This window comes from Drosophila yakuba, chromosome 2L, assembly GCF_016746365.2.
Source record: "Drosophila yakuba strain Tai18E2 chromosome 2L, Prin_Dyak_Tai18E2_2.1, whole genome shotgun sequence".
In the NCBI taxonomy this organism is placed as follows: Eukaryota; Metazoa; Arthropoda; class Insecta; order Diptera; family Drosophilidae; genus Drosophila; species Drosophila yakuba.
Window position 1 is genome coordinate 19110463 of NC_052527.2, and position 19827 is coordinate 19130289.

The 19827-nt window shown below is 40.3% G+C and overlaps 7 protein-coding genes across 7 annotated transcripts; 3 read left to right on the forward strand and 4 right to left on the reverse strand.

The window, feature by feature from the left end:
• Positions 1-201: 201 nt before the first annotated feature.
• LOC120320855 (HIG1 domain family member 1A, mitochondrial) lies at positions 202-1098 on the reverse strand. The gene has a single exon (XM_039371758.2). It carries the CDS (start codon positions 805-807, stop codon positions 505-507), a length of 303 nt encoding a protein of 100 aa, XP_039227692.1. The 5' UTR covers positions 808-1098; the 3' UTR covers positions 202-504.
• Positions 1099-3783: 2685 nt separating this feature from the next.
• Positions 3784-4837, forward strand: LOC120320853 (peroxiredoxin-6-like). The gene is made up of 4 exons (XM_039371755.2): positions 3784-3991; positions 4053-4427; positions 4498-4573; positions 4633-4837. The coding sequence occupies exons 1-4, from the start codon at positions 3909-3911 to the stop codon at positions 4759-4761; spliced, it is 663 nt and encodes a 220-aa protein (XP_039227689.1). The 5' UTR covers positions 3784-3908; the 3' UTR covers positions 4762-4837.
• Positions 4838-5108: 271 nt separating this feature from the next.
• On the reverse strand, positions 5109-6009 carry LOC120320856 (HIG1 domain family member 1A, mitochondrial-like). Its single transcript, XM_039371759.2, has one exon. It carries the CDS (start codon positions 5712-5714, stop codon positions 5412-5414), a length of 303 nt encoding a protein of 100 aa, XP_039227693.1. The 5' UTR covers positions 5715-6009; the 3' UTR covers positions 5109-5411.
• Positions 6010-8707: 2698 nt separating this feature from the next.
• LOC26535676 (peroxiredoxin-6) lies at positions 8708-9757 on the forward strand. The gene is made up of 4 exons (XM_015189804.3): positions 8708-8901; positions 8963-9337; positions 9408-9483; positions 9543-9757. The coding sequence occupies exons 1-4, from the start codon at positions 8819-8821 to the stop codon at positions 9669-9671; spliced, it is 663 nt and encodes a 220-aa protein (XP_015045290.2). The 5' UTR covers positions 8708-8818; the 3' UTR covers positions 9672-9757.
• A 262-nt stretch (positions 9758-10019) lies between these two features.
• Positions 10020-10797, reverse strand: LOC26535791 (HIG1 domain family member 1A, mitochondrial). Its single transcript, XM_015199178.2, has one exon. It carries the CDS (start codon positions 10623-10625, stop codon positions 10323-10325), a length of 303 nt encoding a protein of 100 aa, XP_015054664.1. The 5' UTR covers positions 10626-10797; the 3' UTR covers positions 10020-10322.
• Positions 10798-15119: 4322 nt separating this feature from the next.
• On the forward strand, positions 15120-16183 carry LOC120320852 (peroxiredoxin-6). The gene is made up of 4 exons (XM_039371754.2): positions 15120-15327; positions 15389-15763; positions 15834-15909; positions 15969-16183. The coding sequence occupies exons 1-4, from the start codon at positions 15245-15247 to the stop codon at positions 16095-16097; spliced, it is 663 nt and encodes a 220-aa protein (XP_039227688.1). The 5' UTR covers positions 15120-15244; the 3' UTR covers positions 16098-16183.
• A 262-nt stretch (positions 16184-16445) lies between these two features.
• LOC26535170 (HIG1 domain family member 1A, mitochondrial) lies at positions 16446-17342 on the reverse strand. Its single transcript, XM_039371760.2, has one exon. It carries the CDS (start codon positions 17049-17051, stop codon positions 16749-16751), a length of 303 nt encoding a protein of 100 aa, XP_039227694.1. The 5' UTR covers positions 17052-17342; the 3' UTR covers positions 16446-16748.
• Between the last annotated feature and the right edge of the window lie 2485 nt (positions 17343-19827).

Sequence of the window (19827 nt, forward strand, 5' to 3'; positions counted from 1 at the left end):
ATACACTTGGGAGAAGAATAACAGTATGCCCTATATAAATTTAAAATTTAAAAGATTAACACTAGCGCTGAAATCTATATCCCCTTGCAGAATTCAATAAGATGTTTCAATATTCTTTTTTCCGATTGCGGGTAGTAAACAAATCGAAACCATTTGGATCGGACTTATACATATATCATATCATTAATAATTATCGAAAAATAAAATTTCTGTTTTTATTTGATCAACATCGTTGGTTTCGATCATAAAGTTTTCTTGTTCGGTATGAATCAGTTTTTTATAATACATTATTACTGTAACGGTATAAAATGTAAGTTAGGTTCTTTGGTAAAAACATTCTTTATGGGTAACTAATTACAATAAGATTAATCTGGTGGCTAATACATTGCAGCTTTTCTTAAACTCTAGGCTAATTTGTTCTACCATTTGTTCACTGAGAAATGCCACAGATATACTTATAGTTTACTTGGTTTACACCTCATAATACTACTCTTATTTATTTATTTATTCGTCTGGCCTGGTAATGCTTTGCGGCTCCTCGTGGATCAGGTACTCCTTGGCCATGGTGTAGGCCAATCCGGCGGTCAAACATCCGACGACTGTTCCCTGGGCAGCCACACGCAGCTGCATCAGAAAGACGCTGGTACTCATGGTGCCTCGGTTCCGATATTTGTAGGCTCCAACCAAACCTGCGGCCACAAATCCGGCAATACCCACCAGCATAAAGGGCGATTCCTTCACCTTCCGGGATAATTTGTTTGCCTGAGCGACATCTTCTTCGGTTTCGAAGAGAGAATTGGAACTCATTTTGATCAGGTATGAAATCTTGTCTAGGAATCCGCTTCCCCGTTTTTTGTAGTTTGCCTAATAATTGCCAACTGAATTCCGAGTGAGAGAGATTGCTGCCTTTATACCATCTTGCTTTGGGGCGATCAGTGAGCGAGATAGAGATAGACACAGTAAGTGAGTTTTCTAATGAATACATACAAGCATACATATATACGCAGATATAGTGTACAGCTGTGCGAGCAAGGCCTTCCTGTTTTGAACGTCTCTATTTTTGAATGTTACCATGTGCCTGCCTTCGTGAAACTCTTGACTTTATGATGAAATTCTAGAAGTTACTTAAAAAATGGCAGTACATCATATGTTTATTATTTCCAGTAAGCCTGAATTAGTGGCTATTTTGAACAGCTTCACATCAAACAGCTGATCCATCAGCTGATTACTTTCCAAAGAGTGCAAGTAAGCAGTGAGAAAGGAGGAGAGCGACACGCCGCGTACTGGTATTTGTGAGTACTTGTAAAAATCGCATACTACCATGGATTGTACGAATCTCAGGTTCACGTACACAAAACGAGCTCCCAGTTAGGAGAGAAGAGCGAGTAAGGTATTGAGACTGTGTGCGTGGGTCTATCGAAAATTAGCACACCAGCGCATAATTCCTCTCAGCAAGTTACACAGTTGGATCGAGTGGGTTTGGGAAGTCGAACGCTAAATTAGTCGCAAAAAGACTGTTCACATGAAGGAATACCAAATTGGAATCAATATGTAATATACATAGTTTTTAAATACTACATATTAAACGGTGCTGTGTTATGAAATATGTGTGGAAAGATTAAACAAACAATGACAATGATTCAAAGTACAGTCTATGCACTGCATATCATTTCTGAGCAAAGCCTTATAAACATTTTGTGGTAATTTTCCATCGGTTCTGGTTTGTTTGTCAGTAACAAAGTGGATTTTGTGGGCGAGAGGAAATGTCGAATGCGGTGATGCCGGGAAGAGAGATGCACGAGCGAAGCGATAGGTATAGTTGGTTGGTTGATAGAGTTGATAGGGGGTGGGTGTAGGAGGGGCATGTAATAACAGTGGGAAGGCGAGAGCGAACCGGGTCAAATCAGCGATAGCACACCAAGAACCCAATAAATCGATTTCAAAATCTTGTTATCGTTATCGGACAAAATTTGGGCTACAAATTCCGTTTTCATTGATTCAGTTCAGTGTAGATTTTCACTTCACAGAAGCCAGAAGCACACATTTACCTAAACGTCGTGAGATCATTAAGGAATTTCTCACTAGACGGCTATAAACTGCATAAGTTACCAGAATGTTTTGCCCTTGCTCGCCTCTCGGTCGATCTGCTTCACACCGTCTGCATTTTGGCAAGAGGTAGCCTGTGGGGCATATCGCATTCATCCCTTTACATGGTGTCTCTTGAGACAGTTTCCGCGGGACTGGAAATATGCGAGATCTTAACCGGAAGACAGCTGACCAAGTAGAAGGTTTTGCCATTGAATCCGATTTTGGTGAATGAAATTTAAATATAGCCGTTATCATATTTTTATAACTTTAACCTGTATAACTAGCCTTGTATAACTTTAGCCTTTAGTTGGTGGTAATCGTGTTTTAATGTGTACAATAAAAATAAATTTAAATACCTACACTTAAATTTGTTTTAATGTTTGTTCTAGCTATCTTCACGCTAAGATTGCGGTTTCTTAAAAGGTCGTAGGACCACCTTTATTTATTTAAACTTTATACCTACATTATTTTCTAAAATATTTAATAGCAAAAAATCACATTGGCGCCCAAATTATCGATATCGATTTAAATTCAGGTCGATCACCCGGTTCGCTCTTTATTTTCTTTCTCTTTTTGTGACCTCCTCCTGCAAGACCACTGCTCTCACTCACACTAACGCAATCTTAAGCCCCTTGACTACAAATTTGAGGTTGCTTACAAACAACCTGGAATACATTAAATGACGAGAAATGGAAAATTACCACTTAATATAAGTATGTAGTGAATCAAATGGTTTTGCGTCTTGAATTTAACTCTGAAATTAACCACAACCGAATGCACGGACTGTACTTTTAGCACATGAAAAATCATTTAATTTATTTAATTTTCAAAAGTATACCCTGGAGTCTAGCACACTGCTTCTACAATACTTGTATTCACTACTTAGATCTAACCATCCTCTATTAATCAGATACCAAAACTGAGTTGCTTTCACCTGTACTGTCTCTGGCTTTCTGAGTTAGGGATCTGCCCTTCCGACTTCCCAAAAACCCACTTGATCTATCCGTGTGACTTACTGAGAGAAAACCTATGTTGGTGTGCTAATTTTCGATAGACCCACGCACACAATCTGAATATATTACTCGCTCTCGCTCCGAATTGGAGGCTCGTTTTGCGTAAGTAAACGGGAGTGCCGTGCGATCTATGGAAGTGTGCGATTTTAACAGGCACTCACTAATACCATCACACTGCCCGGCGCTCTCGCTCTCACCGTCCGGCTATTGGTGTGCACGTGTGTTTGCTGGTGTTGGTGCTTTGCCTCTAATCACCAATACCATTTAACATTTAAATGCTCTCTGTTTATTTAATGGCTCTCTGTTTATGTTTGGAACCGGCTGAACTGTCAAATGGACCAGATCAGCTGTTTCGATTCCAGGTCCTGGTTCTGGACTTGGTGGGTTATTTAAAAAAGTTTAAGGGAAATAAATATGCGATTCTTCTAGATTCTTCTAACAAAGTCCATACTTGGGTGAGGCCCAATCAGGTTTTTAGAGGCCCCTGTCGACGTTCACACAAATATAGAGACCTCGCACGAGGCCTCTACATTCCCCTCCCAATGTCCCTCAATCTTCTATGAATTGTTTGTTAGTCTACACACAGCACCACGTACTGTACATATGTATATGATACGATAAGGCAGCGCCTATCCCTATCTCTATCGCACCCGCGAATCGAGTCGATCCAGCGGCGTATAAAAGACGGCGAGATCTCCCAGTCAGTATTCAGTAAGCAACAAGTGTGCGAGCCAATAACAGCTACCAGCTATTCAACGAGCAACTAAAAAGGTTTTTTCCAAGTCAAAGTAATAATCAAACAGCAAGATGCGTTTGGGACAGACCGTACCTAACTTCCAGGCCGACACAACCAAGGGGCCCATCAAATTCCACGAGTGGCAGGGCAACTCGTAAGTGCCATTAAACCCTTTTCTCTAATCAAGTCTCACTAATCGTCTCTCTGATCGCCAGTTGGGTGGTGCTCTTCTCCCACCCCGCCGACTTTACACCCGTCTGCACCACTGAGCTGGGCAGGATTGCGGTGCACCAGCCGGAGTTCGCCAAGCGGAACACCAAGTGCCTAGCGCATTCCGTTGACGCACTAAACTCGCACGTGGACTGGGTGAACGACATCAAGAGCTACTGCCTAGATATTCCCGGGGACTTTCCCTACCCGATCATTGCCGACCCCACTCGCGACCTGGCCGTCAGCCTGGGCATGCTCGACGAGGAGCAAAAGAAGGATCCTGAGGTGGGCAAGACCATCCGGGCCTTGTTCATCATCAGTCCGGACCATAAGGTGCGCCTCTCCATGTTCTACCCCATGTCCACTGGTCGCAACGTCGAGTGAGTACCTATTACGGGCTACAACTATTGATAATCTATAATCTAAACTGACGATCCTGTGTTCCTATAGCGAGATCCTGAGGACCATCGACTCTCTGCAGTTGACTGATCGCCTCAAGGTCGTGGCCACTCCTGCCAACTGGACCGTGAGTATCTCTACCTACTTCCTGCAAGCTGTTTTGTACTAACTATGATTTGTTAATAGCCTGGCACTAAGGTAATGATCCTGCCCACCGTCACCGATGAGGAGGCCTATAAACTCTTCCCCAAGGGATTTGACAAGGTTTCCATGCCGTCTGGAGTAAACTACGTCCGCACAACTGAGAACTACTGAAAGTGATTTTCACAAATTAATTATGTGCCATAACTCCTAATATATATTATATACATATGCAATTAAAAAAATTTTTAACAAAATATTCAAAATTTGTTATTGTTTTTATTACAGTTGTATTTTGGCAAACTTCCTTCGTTTTCAATATACACTTGGGAGAAGAATAACAGTATGCCCTATATAAATTTAAAATTTAAAAGATTAACACTAGCGCTGAAATCTATATCCCCTTGCAGAATTCAATAAGATGTTTCAATATTCTTTTTTCCGATTGCGAGTAGTAAACAAATCGAAACCATTTGGATCGGACTTATACATATATCATATCATTAATAATTATCGAAAAATAAAATTTCTGTTTTTATTTGATCAACATCGTTGGTTTCGATCATAAAGTTTTCTTGTTCGGTATGAATCAGTTTTTTATAATACATTATTACTGCAACGGTATAAAATGTAAGTTAGGTTCTTTGGTAAAAACATTCTTTATGGGTAACTAATTACAATAAGATTAATCTGGTGGCTAATACATTGCAGCTTTTCTTAAACTCTAGGCTAATTTGTTCTACCATTTGTTCACTGAGAAATGCCACAGATATACTTATAGTTTACTTGGTTTACACCTCATAATACTACTCTTATTTATTTATTTATTCGTCTGGCCTGGTAATGCTTTGCGGCTCCTCGTGGATCAGGTACTCCTTGGCCATGGTGTAGGCCAATCCGGCGGTCAAACATCCGACGACTGTTCCCTGGGCAGCCACACGCAGCTGCATCAAAAAGACGCTGGTACTCATGGTGCCTCGGTTCCGATATTTGTAGGCTCCAACCAAACCTGCGGCCACAAATCCGGCAATACCCACCAGCATAAAGGGCGATTCCTTCACCTTCCGGGATAATTTGTTTGCCTGAGCGACATCTTCTTCGGTTTCGAAGAGAGAATTGGAACTCATTTTGATCAGGTATGAAATCTTGTCTAGGAATCCGCTTCCCCGTTTTTTGTAGTTTGCCTAATAATTGCCAACTGAATTCCGAGTGAGAGAGATTGCTGCCTTTATACCATCTTGCTTTGGGGCGATCAGTGAGCGAGATAGAGATAGACACAGTAAGTGAGTTTTCTAATGAATACATACAAGCATACATATATACGCAGATATAGTGTACAGCTGTGCGAGCAAGGCCTTCCTGTTTTGAACGTCTCTATTTTTGAATGTTACCATGTGCCTGCCTTCGTGAAACTCTTGACTTTATGATGAAATTCTAGAAGTTACTTAAAAAATGGCAGTACATCATATGTTTATTATTTCCAGTAAGCCTGAATTAGTGGCTATTTTGAACAGCTTCACATCAAACAGCTGATCCATCAGCTGATTACTTTCCAAAGAGTGCAAGTAAGCAGTGAGAAAGGAGGAGAGCGACACGCCGCGTACTGGTATTTGTGAGTACTTGTAAAAATCGCATACTACCATGGATTGTACGAATCTCAGGTTCACGTACACAAAACGAGCTCCCAGTTAGGAGAGAAGAGCGAGTAAGGTATTGAGACTGTGTGCGTGGGTCTATCGAAAATTAGCACACCAGCGCATAATTCCTCTCAGCAAGTTACACAGTTGGATCGAGTGGGTTTGGGAAGTCGAACGCTAAATTAGTCGCAAAAAGACTGTTCACATGAAGGAATACCAAATTGGAATCAATATGTAATATACATAGTTTTTAAATACTACATCTTAAACGGTGCTGTGTTATGAAATATGTGTGGAAAGATTAAACAAACAATGACAATGATTCAAAGTACAGTCTATGCACTGCATATCATTTCTGAGCAAAGCCTTATAAACATTTTGTGGTAATTTTCCATCGGTTCTGGTTTGTTTGTCAGTAACAAAGTGGATTTTGTGGGCGAGAGGAAATGTCGAATGCGGTGATGCCGGGAAGAGAGATGCACGAGCGAAGCGATAGGTATAGTTGGTTGGTTGATAGAGTTGATAGGGGGTGGGTGTAGGAGGGGCATGTAATAACAGTGGGAAGGCGAGAGCGAACCGGGTCAAATCAGCGATAGCACACCAAGAACCCAATAAATCGATTTCAAAATCTTGTTATCGTTATCGGACAAAATTTGGGCTACAAATTCCGTTTTCATTGATTCAGTTCAGTGTAGATTTTACTTCACAGAAGCCAGAAGCACACATTTACCTAAACGTCGTGAGATCATTAAGGAATTTCTCACTAGACGGCTATAAACTGCATAAGTTACCAGAATGTTTTGCCCTTGCTCGCCTCTCGGTCGATCTGCTTCACACCGTCTGCATTTTGGCAAGAGGTAGCCTGTGGGGCATATCGCATTCATCCCTTTACATGGTGTCTCTTGAGACAGTTTCCGCGGGACTGGAAATATGCGAGATCTTAACCGGAAGACAGCTGACCAAGTAGAAGGTTTTGCCATTGAATCCGATTTTGGTGAATGAAATTTAAATATAGCCGTTATCATATTTTTATAACTTTAACCTGTATAACTAGCCTTGTATAACTTTAGCCTTTAGTTGGTGGTAATCGTGTTTTAATGTGTACAATAAAAATAAATTTAAATACCTACACTTAAATTTGTTTTAATGTTTGTTCTAGCTATCTTCACGCTAAGATTGCGGTTTCTTAAAAGGTCGTAGGACCACCTTTATTTATTTAAACTTTATACCCACATTATTTTCTAAAATATTTAATAGCAAAAAATCACATTGGCGCCCAAATTATCGATATCGATTTAAATTCAGGTCGATCACCCGGTTCGCTCTTTATTTTCTTTCTCTTTTTGTGACCTCCTCCTGCAAGACCACTGCTCTCACTCACACTAACGCAATCTTAAGCCCCTTGACTACAAATTTGAGGTTGCTTACAAACAACCTGGAATACATTAAATGACGAGAAATGGAAAATTACCACTTAATATAAGTATGTAGTGAATCAAATGGTTTTGCGTCTTGAATTTAACTCTGAAATTAACCACAACCGAATGCACGGACTGTACTTTTAGCACATGAAAAATCATTTAATTTATTTAATTTTCAAAAGTATACCCTGGAGTCTAGCACACTGCTTCTACAATACTTGTATTCACTACTTAGATCTAACCATCCTCTATTAATCAGATACCAAAACTGAGTTGCTTTCACCTGTACTGTCTCTGGCTTTCTGAGTTAGGGATCTGCCCTTCCGACTTCCCAAAAACCCACTTGATCTATCCGTGTGACTTACTGAGAGAAAACCTATGTTGGTGTGCTAATTTTCGATAGACCCACGCACACAATCTGAATATATTACTCGCTCTCGCTCCGAATTGGAGGCTCGTTTTGCGTAAGTAAACGGGAGTGCCGTGCGATCTATGGAAGTGTGCGATTTTAACAGGCACTCACTAATACCATCACACTGCCCGGCGCTCTCGCTCTCACCGTCCGGCTATTGGTGTGCACGTGTGTTTGCTGGTGTTGGTGCTTTGCCTCTAATCACCAATACCATTTAACATTTAAATGCTCTCTGTTTATTTAATGGCTCTCTGTTTATGTTTGGAACCGGCTGAACTGTCAAATGGACCAGATCAGCTGTTTCGATTCCAGGTCCTGGTTCTGGACTTGGTGGGTTATTTAAAAAAGTTTAAGGGAAATAAATATGCGATTCTTCTAGATTCTTCTAACAAAGTCCATACTTGGGTGAGGCCCAATCAGGTTTTTAGAGGCCCCTGTCGACGTTCACACAAATATAGAGACCTCGCACGAGGCCTCTACATTCCCCTCCCAATGTCCCTCAATCTTCTATGAATTGTTTGTTAGTCTACACACAGCACCACGTACTGTACATATGTATGTAAATGATAAGATAAGGCAGCGCCTATCCCTATCTCTATCGCACCCGCGAATCGAGTCGATCCAGCGGCGTATAAAAGACGGCGAGATCTCCCAGTCAGTATTCAGTAAGCAACAAGTGTGCGAGCCAATAACAGCTACCAGCTATTCAACGAGCAACTAAAAAGGTTTTTTCCAAGTGAAAGTAATAATCAAACAGCAAGATGCGTTTGGGACAGACCGTACCTAACTTCCAGGCCGACACAACCAAGGGGCCCATCAAATTCCACGAGTGGCAGGGCAACTCGTAAGTGCCATTAAACCCTTTTCTCTAATCAAGTCTCACTAATCGTCTCTCTGATCGCCAGTTGGGTGGTGCTCTTCTCCCACCCCGCCGACTTCACACCCGTCTGCACCACTGAGCTGGGCAGGATTGCGGTGCACCAGCCGGAGTTCGCCAAGCGGAACACCAAGTGCCTAGCGCATTCCGTTGACGCACTAAACTCGCACGTGGACTGGGTGAACGACATCAAGAGCTACTGCCTAGATATTCCCGGGGACTTTCCCTACCCGATCATTGCCGACCCCACTCGCGACCTGGCCGTCAGCCTGGGCATGCTCGACGAGGAGCAAAAGAAGGATCCTGAGGTGGGCAAGACCATCCGGGCCTTGTTCATCATCAGTCCGGACCATAAGGTGCGCCTCTCCATGTTCTACCCCATGTCCACTGGTCGCAACGTCGAGTGAGTACCTATTACGGGCTACAACTATTGATAATCTATAATCTAAACTGACGATCCTGTGTTCCTATAGCGAGATCCTGAGGACCATCGACTCTCTGCAGTTGACTGATCGCCTCAAGGTCGTGGCCACTCCTGCCAACTGGACCGTGAGTATCTCTACCTACTTCCTGCAAGCTGTTTTGTACTAACTATGATTTGTTAATAGCCTGGCACTAAGGTAATGATCCTGCCCACCGTCACCGATGAGGAGGCCTATAAACTCTTCCCCAAGGGATTTGACAAGGTTTCCATGCCGTCTGGAGTAAACTACGTCCGCACAACTGAGAACTACTGAAAGTGATTTTCACAAATTAATTATGTGCCATAACTCCTAATATATATTATATACATATGCAATTAAAAAAATTTTTTAACAAAATATTCAAAATTTGTTATTGTTTTTATTACAGTTGTATTTTGGCAAACTTCCTTCGTTTTCAATATACACTTGGGAGAAGAATAACAGTATGCCCTATATAAATTTAAAATTTAAAAGATTAACACTAGCGCTGAAATCTATATCCCCTTGCAGAATTCAATAAGATGTTTCAATATTCTTTTTTCCGATTGCGGGTAGTAAACAAATCGAAACCATTTGGATCGGACTTATACATATATCATATCATTAATAATTATCGAAAAATAAAATTTCTGTTTTTATTTGATCAACATCGTTGGTTTCGATCATAAAGTTTTCTTGTTCGGTATGAATCAGTTTTTTATAATACATTATTACTGCAACGGTATAAAATGTAAGTTAGGTTCTTTGGTAAAAACATTCTTTATGGGTAACTAATTACAATAAGATTAATCTGGTGGCTAATACATTGCAGCTTTTCTTAAACTCTAGGCTAATTTGTTCTACCATTTGTTCACTGAGAAATGCCACAGATATACTTATAGTTTACTTGGTTTACACCTCATAATACTACTCTTATTTATTTATTTATTCGTCTGGCCTGGTAATGCTTTGCGGCTCCTCGTGGATCAGGTACTCCTTGGCCATGGTGTAGGCCAATCCGGCGGTCAAACATCCGACGACTGTTCCCTGGGCAGCCACACGCAGCTGCATCAAAAAGACGCTGGTACTCATGGTGCCTCGGTTCCGATATTTGTAGGCTCCAACCAAACCTGCGGCCACAAATCCGGCAATACCCACCAGCATAAAGGGCGATTCCTTCACCTTCCGGGATAATTTGTTTGCCTGAGCGACATCTTCTTCGGTTTCGAAGAGAGAATTGGAACTCATTTTGATCAGGTATGAAATCTTGTCTAGGAATCCGCTTCCCCGTTTTTTGTAGTTTGCCTAATAATTGCCAACTGAATTCCGAGTGAGAGAGATTGCTGCCTTTATACCATCTTGCTTTGGGGCGATCAGTGAGCGAGATAGAGATAGACACAGTAAGTGAGTTTTCTAATGAATACATACAAGCATACATATATACGCAGATATAGTGTACAGCCAAAGACATTAGAATAACAAGATGCGTAACGCCATACGATTTTTTTGCACACGATTTTTTCGTGGTGGCTTTTCAAGTGGCTTTTCGCTCTCTCGAAATTTTATTCAAAAGCCAGAGAGCGGAGAGCTCTAGAGCCACCAGCTCTCTTGTACGCATACAGCGACAGCTGACCACTGTATTGGTGCACACGTATGCACATGCATTGTAAAAATGACAAAATATGCCCTTCATCTTAGAAGTTCTTAGACTTTAAATCTATATTATTTTTTAAAAATTGACACCACTTAAAAACTCTAGTCTTGCATTGCCTAACATAACAATTATTCAAATTTAACACAGAAATAATAATAGCACAATCTATGTACAAAAAAATTCATAATAATTTTAAAAGATGACTTTATATTAGAATAATTGTCATTAGAGTATTCAGCGTGCGACGTGTGAAAAATATAAGAAGACAATGATTCTTCGGTGCTTATGTCCGCACTTCGTGCTTCAAGAAATCAATTTTGCAATAAACAGATTCCATATTTTTATTTATTTTATAAATAATATTTTACTGTATGAATTATTTTTAAGAAATATTTATATTTTATATGTAATTTCTTTTTTTTTTTTAAATTCTTTGTTTTAAATTACAGTAGTTTTTAAAATTTACTTTGTATATGTTTTTATTATTTATTATAGTTATTTAGTCAAATTACTAGTATAAAAATTACCAATTTTCAATATTTAAAATGAAAATAAGATTCAGATAAATTATGAATGTTATAAGCATAAAATAGATCTTTTAAAAAAACTTATAAAAGTTTTGCTTTTTAAGCATTGCAAGTGGACTGTTATTGCTAATAGACAAAAAAGTCAAGCTAAACTCAGCATTTTATCTCATAAGTGAAAAAAATATAAACATTCAAATAATTGACGACTTTAAAAATTAAATTATATAATTAAAAAAAGAGGCGATATATAATAAAAAGCAATAGTTAGAAAACTAGCTTAGTTGGGGAACATGGAAATGTTTTAATGTTAAACATTTAAATATTTCAAGTCGACTCGAAGGTCATATAAATATAAGACCCCATTACAATTGTAATGGCCTCCCCGTGGTGTTCCCTGGGTACCGATTATAATATTATTAATTATCAATATAAATATAAATATGTAAACGGTAGCTAATTCGAGCGGCGCTTTTGTCAAACGAATAATTAAAAAAAAGTCTTTCAAACCATAATAGTTACGAATCGAAATTGACCAAAACATTAATTAAATTTGTTTCTTATATCAAAATTGATTTCGGCCCGAAAATCGTCTTCTAGCACAAGCACGCACACATACACACTATCTCCTTTATTGTTTTTACTCACACAAGCCAGTCAATTCTATTTTTAGATTTTTACGCTCTCAATTTTTGGCGAGCGAAAAGAGAGCAATTTCGGCCGTCACCAAAAAAGTGGCTGCATAGTGCAAAACCAATATATGGCCGTTACGCATCTTGTTATTCTAATGTCTTTGGTACAGCTGTGCGAGCAAGGCCTTCCTGTTTTGAACGTCTCTATTTTTGAATGTTACCATGTGCCTGCCTTCGTGAAACTCTTGACTTTATGATGAAATTCTAGAAGTTACTTAAAAAATGGCAGTACATCATATGTTTATTATTTCCAGTAAGCCTGAATTAGTGGCTATTTTGAACAGCTTCACATCAAACAGCTGATCCATCAGCTGATTACTTTCCAAAGAGTGCAAGTAAGCAGTGAGAAAGGAGGAGAGCGACACGCCGCGTACTGGTATTTGTGAGTACTTGTAAAAATCGCATACTACCATGGATTGTACGAATCTCAGGTTCACGTACACAAAACGAGCTCCCAGTTAGGAGAGAAGAGCGAGTAAGGTATTGAGACTGTGTGCGTGGGTCTATCGAAAATTAGCACACCAGCGCATAATTCCTCTCAGCAAGTTACACAGTTGGATCGAGTGGGTTTGGGAAGTCGAACGCTAAATTAGTCGCAAAAAGACTGTTCACATGAAGGAATACCAAATTGGAATCAATATGTAATATACATAGTTTTTAAATACTACATATTAAACGGTGCTGTGTTATGAAATATGTGTGGAAAGATTAAACAAACAATGACAATGATTCAAAGTACAGTCTATGCACTGCATATCATTTCTGAGCAAAGCCTTATAAACATTTTGTGGTAATTTTCCATCGGTTCTGGTTTGTTTGTCAGTAACAAAGTGGATTTTGTGGGCGAGAGGAAATGTCGAATGCGGTGATGCCGGGAAGAGAGATGCACGAGCGAAGCGATAGGTATAGTTGGTTGGTTGATAGAGTTGATAGGGGGTGGGTGTAGGAGGGGCATGTAATAACAGTGGGAAGGCGAGAGCGAACCGGGTCAAATCAGCGATAGCACACCAAGAACCCAATAAATCGATTTCAAAATCTTGTTATCGTTATCGGACAAAATTTGGGCTACAAATTCCGTTTTCATTGATTCAGTTCAGTGTAGATTTTACTTCACAGAAGCCAGAAGCACACATTTACCTAAACGTCGTGAGATCATTAAGGAATTTCTCACTAGACGGCTATAAACTGCATAAGTTACCAGAATGTTTTGCCCTTGCTCGCCTCTCGGTCGATCTGCTTCACACCGTCTGCATTTTGGCAAGAGGTAGCCTGTGGGGCATATCGCATTCATCCCTTTACATGGTGTCTCTTGAGACAGTTTCCGCGGGACTGGAAATATGCGAGATCTTAACCGGAAGACAGCTGACCAAGTAGAAGGTTTTGCCATTGAATCCGATTTTGGTGAATGAAATTTAAATATAGCCGTTATCATATTTTTATAACTTTAACCTGTATATTTAGCCTTGTATAACTTTAGCCTTTAGTTGGTGGTAATCGTGTTTTAATGTGTACAATAAAAATAAATTTAAATACCTACACTTAAATTTGTTTTAATGTTTGTTCTAGCTATCTTCACGCTAAGATTGCGGTTTCTTTAAAGGTCGTAGGACCACCTTTATTTATTTAAACTTTATACCTACATTATTTTCTAAAATATTTAATAGCAAAAAATCACATTGGCGCCCAAGTTATCGATATCGATTTAAATTCAGGTCGATCACCCGGTTCGCTCTTTATTTTCTTTCTCTTTTTGTGACTTCCTCCTGCAAGACCACTGCTCTCACTCACACTAACGCAATCTTAAGCCCCTTGACTACAAATTAGAGGTTGCTTACAAACAACCTGGAATACATTAAATGACGAGAAATGGAAAATTACCACTAAATATAAGTATGTAGTGAATCAAATGGTTTTGCGTCTTGAATTTAACTCTGAAATTAACCACAACCGAATGCACGGACTGTACTTTTAGCACATGAAAAATCATTTAATTTATTTAATTTTCAAAAGTATACCCTGGAGTCTAGCACACTGCTTCTACAATACTTGTATTCACTACTTAGATCTAACCATCCTCTATTAATCAGATACCAAAACTGAGTTGCTTTCACCTGTACTGTCTCTGGCTTTCTGAGTTAGGGATCTGCCCTTCCGACTTCCCAAAAACCCACTTGATCTATCCGTGTGACTTACTGAGAGAAAACCTATGTTGGTGTGCTAATTTTCGATAGACCCACGCACACAATCTGAATATATTACTCGCTCTCGCTCCGAATTGGAGGCTCGTTTTGCGTAAGTAAACGGGAGTGCCGTGCGATCTATGGAAGTGTGCGATTTTAACAGGCACTCACTAATACCATCACACTGCCCGGCGCTCTCGCTCTCACCGTCCGGCTATTGGTGTGCACGTGTGTTTGCTGGTGTTGGTGCTTTGCCTCTAATCACCAATACCATTTAACATTTAAATGCTCTCTGTTTATTTAATGGCTCTCTGTTTATGTTTGGAACCGGCTGAACTGTCAAATGGACCAGATCAGCTGTTTCGATTCCAGGTCCTGGTTCTGGACTTGGTGGGTTATTTAAAAAAGTTTAAGGGAAATAAATATGCGATTCTTCTAGATTCTTCTAACAAAGTCCATACTTGGGTGAGGCCCAATCAGGTTTTTAGAGGCCCCTGTCGACGTTCACACAAATATAGAGACCTCGCACGAGGCCTCTACATTCCCCTCCCAATGTCCCTCAATCTTCTATGAATTGTTTGTTAGTCTACACACAGCACCACGTACTGTACATATGTATATGATACGATAAGGCAGCGCCTATCCCTATCTCTATCGCACCCGCGAATCGAGTCGATCCAGCGGCGTATAAAAGACGGCGAGATCTCCCAGTCAGTATTCAGTAAGCAACAAGTGTGCGAGCCAATAACAGCTACCAGCTATTCAACGAGCAACTAAAAAGGTTTTTTCCAAGTCAAAGTAATAATCAAACAGCAAGATGCGTTTGGGACAGACCGTACCTAACTTCCAGGCCGACACAACCAAGGGGCCCATCAAATTCCACGAGTGGCAGGGCAACTCGTAAGTGCCATTAAACCCTTTTCTCTAATCAAGTCTCACTAATCGTCTCTCTGATCGCCAGTTGGGTGGTGCTCTTCTCCCACCCCGCCGACTTTACACCCGTCTGCACCACTGAGCTGGGCAGGATTGCGGTGCACCAGCCGGAGTTCGCCAAGCGGAACACCAAGTGCCTAGCGCATTCCGTTGACGCACTAAACTCGCACGTGGACTGGGTGAACGACATCAAGAGCTACTGCCTAGATATTCCCGGGGACTTTCCCTACCCGATCATTGCCGACCCCACTCGCGACCTGGCCGTCAGCCTGGGCATGCTCGACGAGGAGCAAAAGAAGGATCCTGAGGTGGGCAAGACCATCCGGGCCTTGTTCATCATCAGTCCGGACCATAAGGTGCGCCTCTCCATGTTCTACCCCATGTCCACTGGTCGCAACGTCGAGTGAGTACCTATTACGGGCTACAACTATTGATAATCTATAATCTAAACTGACGATCCTGTGTTCCTATAGCGAGATCCTGAGGACCATCGACTCTCTGCAGTTGACTGATCGCCTCAAGGTCGTGGCCACTCCTGCCAACTGGACCGTGAGTATCTCTACCTACTTCCTGCAAGCTGTTTTGTACTAACTATGATTTGTTAATAGCCTGGCACTAAGGTAATGATCCTGCCCACCGTCACCGATGAGGAGGCCTATAAACTCTTCCCCAAGGGATTTGACAAGGTTTCCATGCCGTCTGGAGTAAACTACGTCCGCACAACTGAGAACTACTGAAAGTGATTTTCACAAATTAATTATGTGCCATAACTCCTAATATATATTATATACATATGCAATTAAAAAAATTTTTTAACAAAATATTCAAAATTTGTTATTGTTTTTATTACAGTTGTATTTTGGCAAACTTCCTTCGTTTTCAATATACACTTGGGAGAAGAATAACAGTATGCCCTATATAAATTTAAAATTTAAAAGATTAACACTAGCGCTGAAATCTATATCCCCTTGCAGAATTCAATAAGATGTTTCAATATTCTTTTTTCCGATTGCGGGTAGTAAACAAATCGAAACCATTTGGATCGGACTTATACATATATCATATCATTAATAATTATCGAAAAATAAAATTTCTGTTTTTATTTGATCAACATCGTTGGTTTCGATCATAAAGTTTTCTTGTTCGGTATGAATCAGTTTTTTATAATACATTATTACTGTAACGGTATAAAATGTAAGTTAGGTTCTTTGGTAAAAACATTCTTTATGGGTAACTAATTACAATAAGATTAATCTGGTGGCTAATACATTGCAGCTTTTCTTAAACTCTAGGCTAATTTGTTCTACCATTTGTTCACTGAGAAATGCCACAGATATACTTATAGTTTACTTGGTTTACACCTCATAATACTACTCTTATTTATTTATTTATTCGTCTGGCCTGGTAATGCTTTGCGGCTCCTCGTGGATCAGGTACTCCTTGGCCATGGTGTAGGCCAATCCGGCGGTCAAACATCCGACGACTGTTCCCTGGGCAGCCACACGCAGCTGCATCAGAAAGACGCTGGTACTCATGGTGCCTCGGTTCCGATATTTGTAGGCTCCAACCAAACCTGCGGCCACAAATCCGGCAATACCCACCAGCATAAAGGGCGATTCCTTCACCTTCCGGGATAATTTGTTTGCCTGAGCGACATCTTCTTCGGTTTCGAAGAGAGAATTGGAACTCATTTTGATCAGGTATGAAATCTTGTCTAGGAATCCGCTTCCCCGTTTTTTGTAGTTTGCCTAATAATTGCCAACTGAATTCCGAGTGAGAGAGATTGCTGCCTTTATACCATCTTGCTTTGGGGCGATCAGTGAGCGAGATAGAGATAGACACAGTAAGTGAGTTTTCTAATGAATACATACAAGCATACATATATACGCAGATATAGTGTACAGCTGTGCGAGCAAGGCCTTCCTGTTTTGAACGTCTCTATTTTTGAATGTTACCATGTGCCTGCCTTCGTGAAACTCTTGACTTTATGATGAAATTCTAGAAGTTACTTAAAAAATGGCAGTACATCATATGTTTATTATTTCCAGTAAGCCTGAATTAGTGGCTATTTTGAACAGCTTCACATCAAACAGCTGATCCATCAGCTGATTACTTTCCAAAGAGTGCAAGTAAGCAGTGAGAAAGGAGGAGAGCGACACGCCGCGTACTGGTATTTGTGAGTACTTGTAAAAATCGCATACTACCATGGATTGTACGAATCTCAGGTTCACGTACACAAAACGAGCTCCCAGTTAGGAGAGAAGAGCGAGTAAGGTATTGAGACTGTGTGCGTGGGTCTATCGAAAATTAGCACACCAGCGCATAATTCCTCTCAGCAAGTTACACAGTTGGATCGAGTGGGTTTGGGAAGTCGAACGCTAAATTAGTCGCAAAAAGACTGTTCACATGAAGGAATACCAAATTGGAATCAATATGTAATATACATAGTTTTTAAATACTACATATTAAACGGTGCTGTGTTATGAAATATGTGTGGAAAGATTAAACAAACAATGACAATGATTCAAAGTACAGTCTATGCACTGCATATCATTTCTGAGCAAAGCCTTATAAACATTTTGTGGTAATTTTCCATCGGTTCTGGTTTGTTTGTCAGTAACAAAGTGGATTTTGTGGGCGAGAGGAAATGTCGAATGCGGTGATGCCGGGAAGAGAGATGCACGAGCGAAGCGATAGGTATAGTTGGTTGGTTGATAGAGTTGATAGGGGGTGGGTGTAGGAGGGGCATGTAATAACAGTGGGAAGGCGAGAGCGAACCGGGTCAAATCAGCGATAGCACACCAAGAACCCAATAAATCGATTTCAAAATCTTGTTATCGTTATCGGACAAGATTTGGGCTACAAATTCCGTTTTCATTGATTCAGTTCAGTGTAGATTTTCACTTCACAGAAGCCAGAAGCACACATTTACCTAAACGTCGTGAGATCATTAAGGAATTTCTCACTAGACGGCTATAAACTGCATAAGTTACCAGAATGTTTTGCCCTTGCTCGCCTCTCGGTCGATCTGCTTCACACCGTCTGCATTTTGGCAAGAGGTAGCCTGTGGGGCATATCGCATTCATCCCTTTACATGGTGTCTCTTGAGACAGTTTCCGCGGGACTGGAAATATGCGAGATCTTAACCGGAAGACAGCTGACCAAGTAGAAGGTTTTGCCATTGAATCCGATTTTGGTGAATGAAATTTAAATATAGCCGTTATCATATTTTTATAACTTTAACCTGTATATTTAGCCTTGTATAACTTTAGCCTTTAGTTGGTGGTAATCGTGTTTTAATGTGTACAATAAAAATAAATTTAAATACCTACACTTAAATTTGTTTTAATGTTTGTTCTAGCTATCTTCACGCTAAGATTGCGGTTTCTTTAAAGGTCGTAGGACCACCTTTATTTATTTAAACTTTATACCTACATTATTTTCTAAAATATTTAATAGCAAAAAATCACATTGGCGCCCAAGTTATCGATATCGATTTAAATTCAGGTCGATCACCCGGTTCGCTCTTTATTTTCTTTCTCTTTTTGTGACTTCCTCCTGCAAGACCACTGCTCTCACTCACACTAACGCAATCTTAAGCCCCTTGACTACAAATTAGAGGTTGCTTACAAACAACCTGGAATACATTAAATGACGAGAAATGGAAAATTACCACTAAATATAAGTATGTAGTGAATCAAATGGTTTTGCGTCTTGAATTTAACTCTGAAATTAACCACAACCGAATGCACGGACTGTACTTTTAGCACATGAAAAATCATTTAATTTTCAAAAGTATACCCTGGAGTCTAGCACACTGCTTCTACAATACTTGTATTCATTACTTAGATCTAACCATCCTCTATTAATCAGATACCAAAACTGACTTGATCTATCCGTGTGACTTACTGAGAGAAAACCTATGTTGGTGTGCTAATTTTCGATAGACCCACGCACACAATCTCAATATATTACTCGCTCTCGCTCCGAATTGGAGGCTTGTTTTGCGTAAGTGAACGGGAGTGCCGTGCGATCTATGGAAGTGTGCGATTTTAACAGGCACTCACTAATACCATCACACTGCCCGGCGCTCTCGCTCTCACCGTCCGGCTATTGGTGTGCACGTGTGTTTGCTGGTGTTGGTGCTTTGCCTCTAATCACCAATACCATTTAACATTTAAATGCTCTCTGTTTATTTAATGGCTCTCTGTTTATGTTTGGAACCGGCTAAACTGTCAAATGGACCAGATCAGCTGTTTCGATTCCAGGTCCTGGTTCTGGACTTGGTGGGTTATTTAAAGAAGTTTAAGGGAAATAAATATGCAAAACTGTACTTTTGCATGCGATTCTTCTAGATTCTTCTAACAAAGTCCATACTTGGGTGAGGCCCAATCAGGTTTTTTAGAGGCCCCTGTCGACGTTCACACAAATATAGAGACCTCGCACGGGGTCTCAACATTCCCCTCC

What these genes read in the sequence shown, in the direction of transcription:
- LOC120320855 (XM_039371758.2), bottom strand. Translation starts at nt 807, where the DNA reads ATGAGTTCCAATTCTCTCTTCGAAACCGAAGAAGATGTCGCTCAGGCA.
- LOC120320853 (XM_039371755.2), top strand. Translation starts at nt 3,909, where the DNA reads ATGCGTTTGGGACAGACCGTACCTAACTTCCAGGCCGACACAACCAAG. An exon ending in CACGAGTGGCAGGGCAACTC is followed by an intron (nt 3,992 to 4,052) that starts GTAAGTGCCATT and finishes TCTGATCGCCAG; the next exon opens with TTGGGTGGTGCTCTTCTCCC. An exon ending in CCACTCCTGCCAACTGGACC is followed by an intron (nt 4,574 to 4,632) that starts GTGAGTATCTCT and finishes ATTTGTTAATAG; the next exon opens with CCTGGCACTAAGGTAATGAT.
- LOC120320856 (XM_039371759.2), bottom strand. Translation starts at nt 5,714, where the DNA reads ATGAGTTCCAATTCTCTCTTCGAAACCGAAGAAGATGTCGCTCAGGCA.
- LOC26535676 (XM_015189804.3), top strand. Translation starts at nt 8,819, where the DNA reads ATGCGTTTGGGACAGACCGTACCTAACTTCCAGGCCGACACAACCAAG. An exon ending in TCCACTGGTCGCAACGTCGA is followed by an intron (nt 9,338 to 9,407) that starts GTGAGTACCTAT and finishes GTGTTCCTATAG; the next exon opens with CGAGATCCTGAGGACCATCG. An exon ending in CCACTCCTGCCAACTGGACC is followed by an intron (nt 9,484 to 9,542) that starts GTGAGTATCTCT and finishes ATTTGTTAATAG; the next exon opens with CCTGGCACTAAGGTAATGAT.
- LOC26535791 (XM_015199178.2), bottom strand. Translation starts at nt 10,625, where the DNA reads ATGAGTTCCAATTCTCTCTTCGAAACCGAAGAAGATGTCGCTCAGGCA.
- LOC120320852 (XM_039371754.2), top strand. Translation starts at nt 15,245, where the DNA reads ATGCGTTTGGGACAGACCGTACCTAACTTCCAGGCCGACACAACCAAG. An exon ending in CACGAGTGGCAGGGCAACTC is followed by an intron (nt 15,328 to 15,388) that starts GTAAGTGCCATT and finishes TCTGATCGCCAG; the next exon opens with TTGGGTGGTGCTCTTCTCCC. An exon ending in TCCACTGGTCGCAACGTCGA is followed by an intron (nt 15,764 to 15,833) that starts GTGAGTACCTAT and finishes GTGTTCCTATAG; the next exon opens with CGAGATCCTGAGGACCATCG.
- LOC26535170 (XM_039371760.2), bottom strand. Translation starts at nt 17,051, where the DNA reads ATGAGTTCCAATTCTCTCTTCGAAACCGAAGAAGATGTCGCTCAGGCA.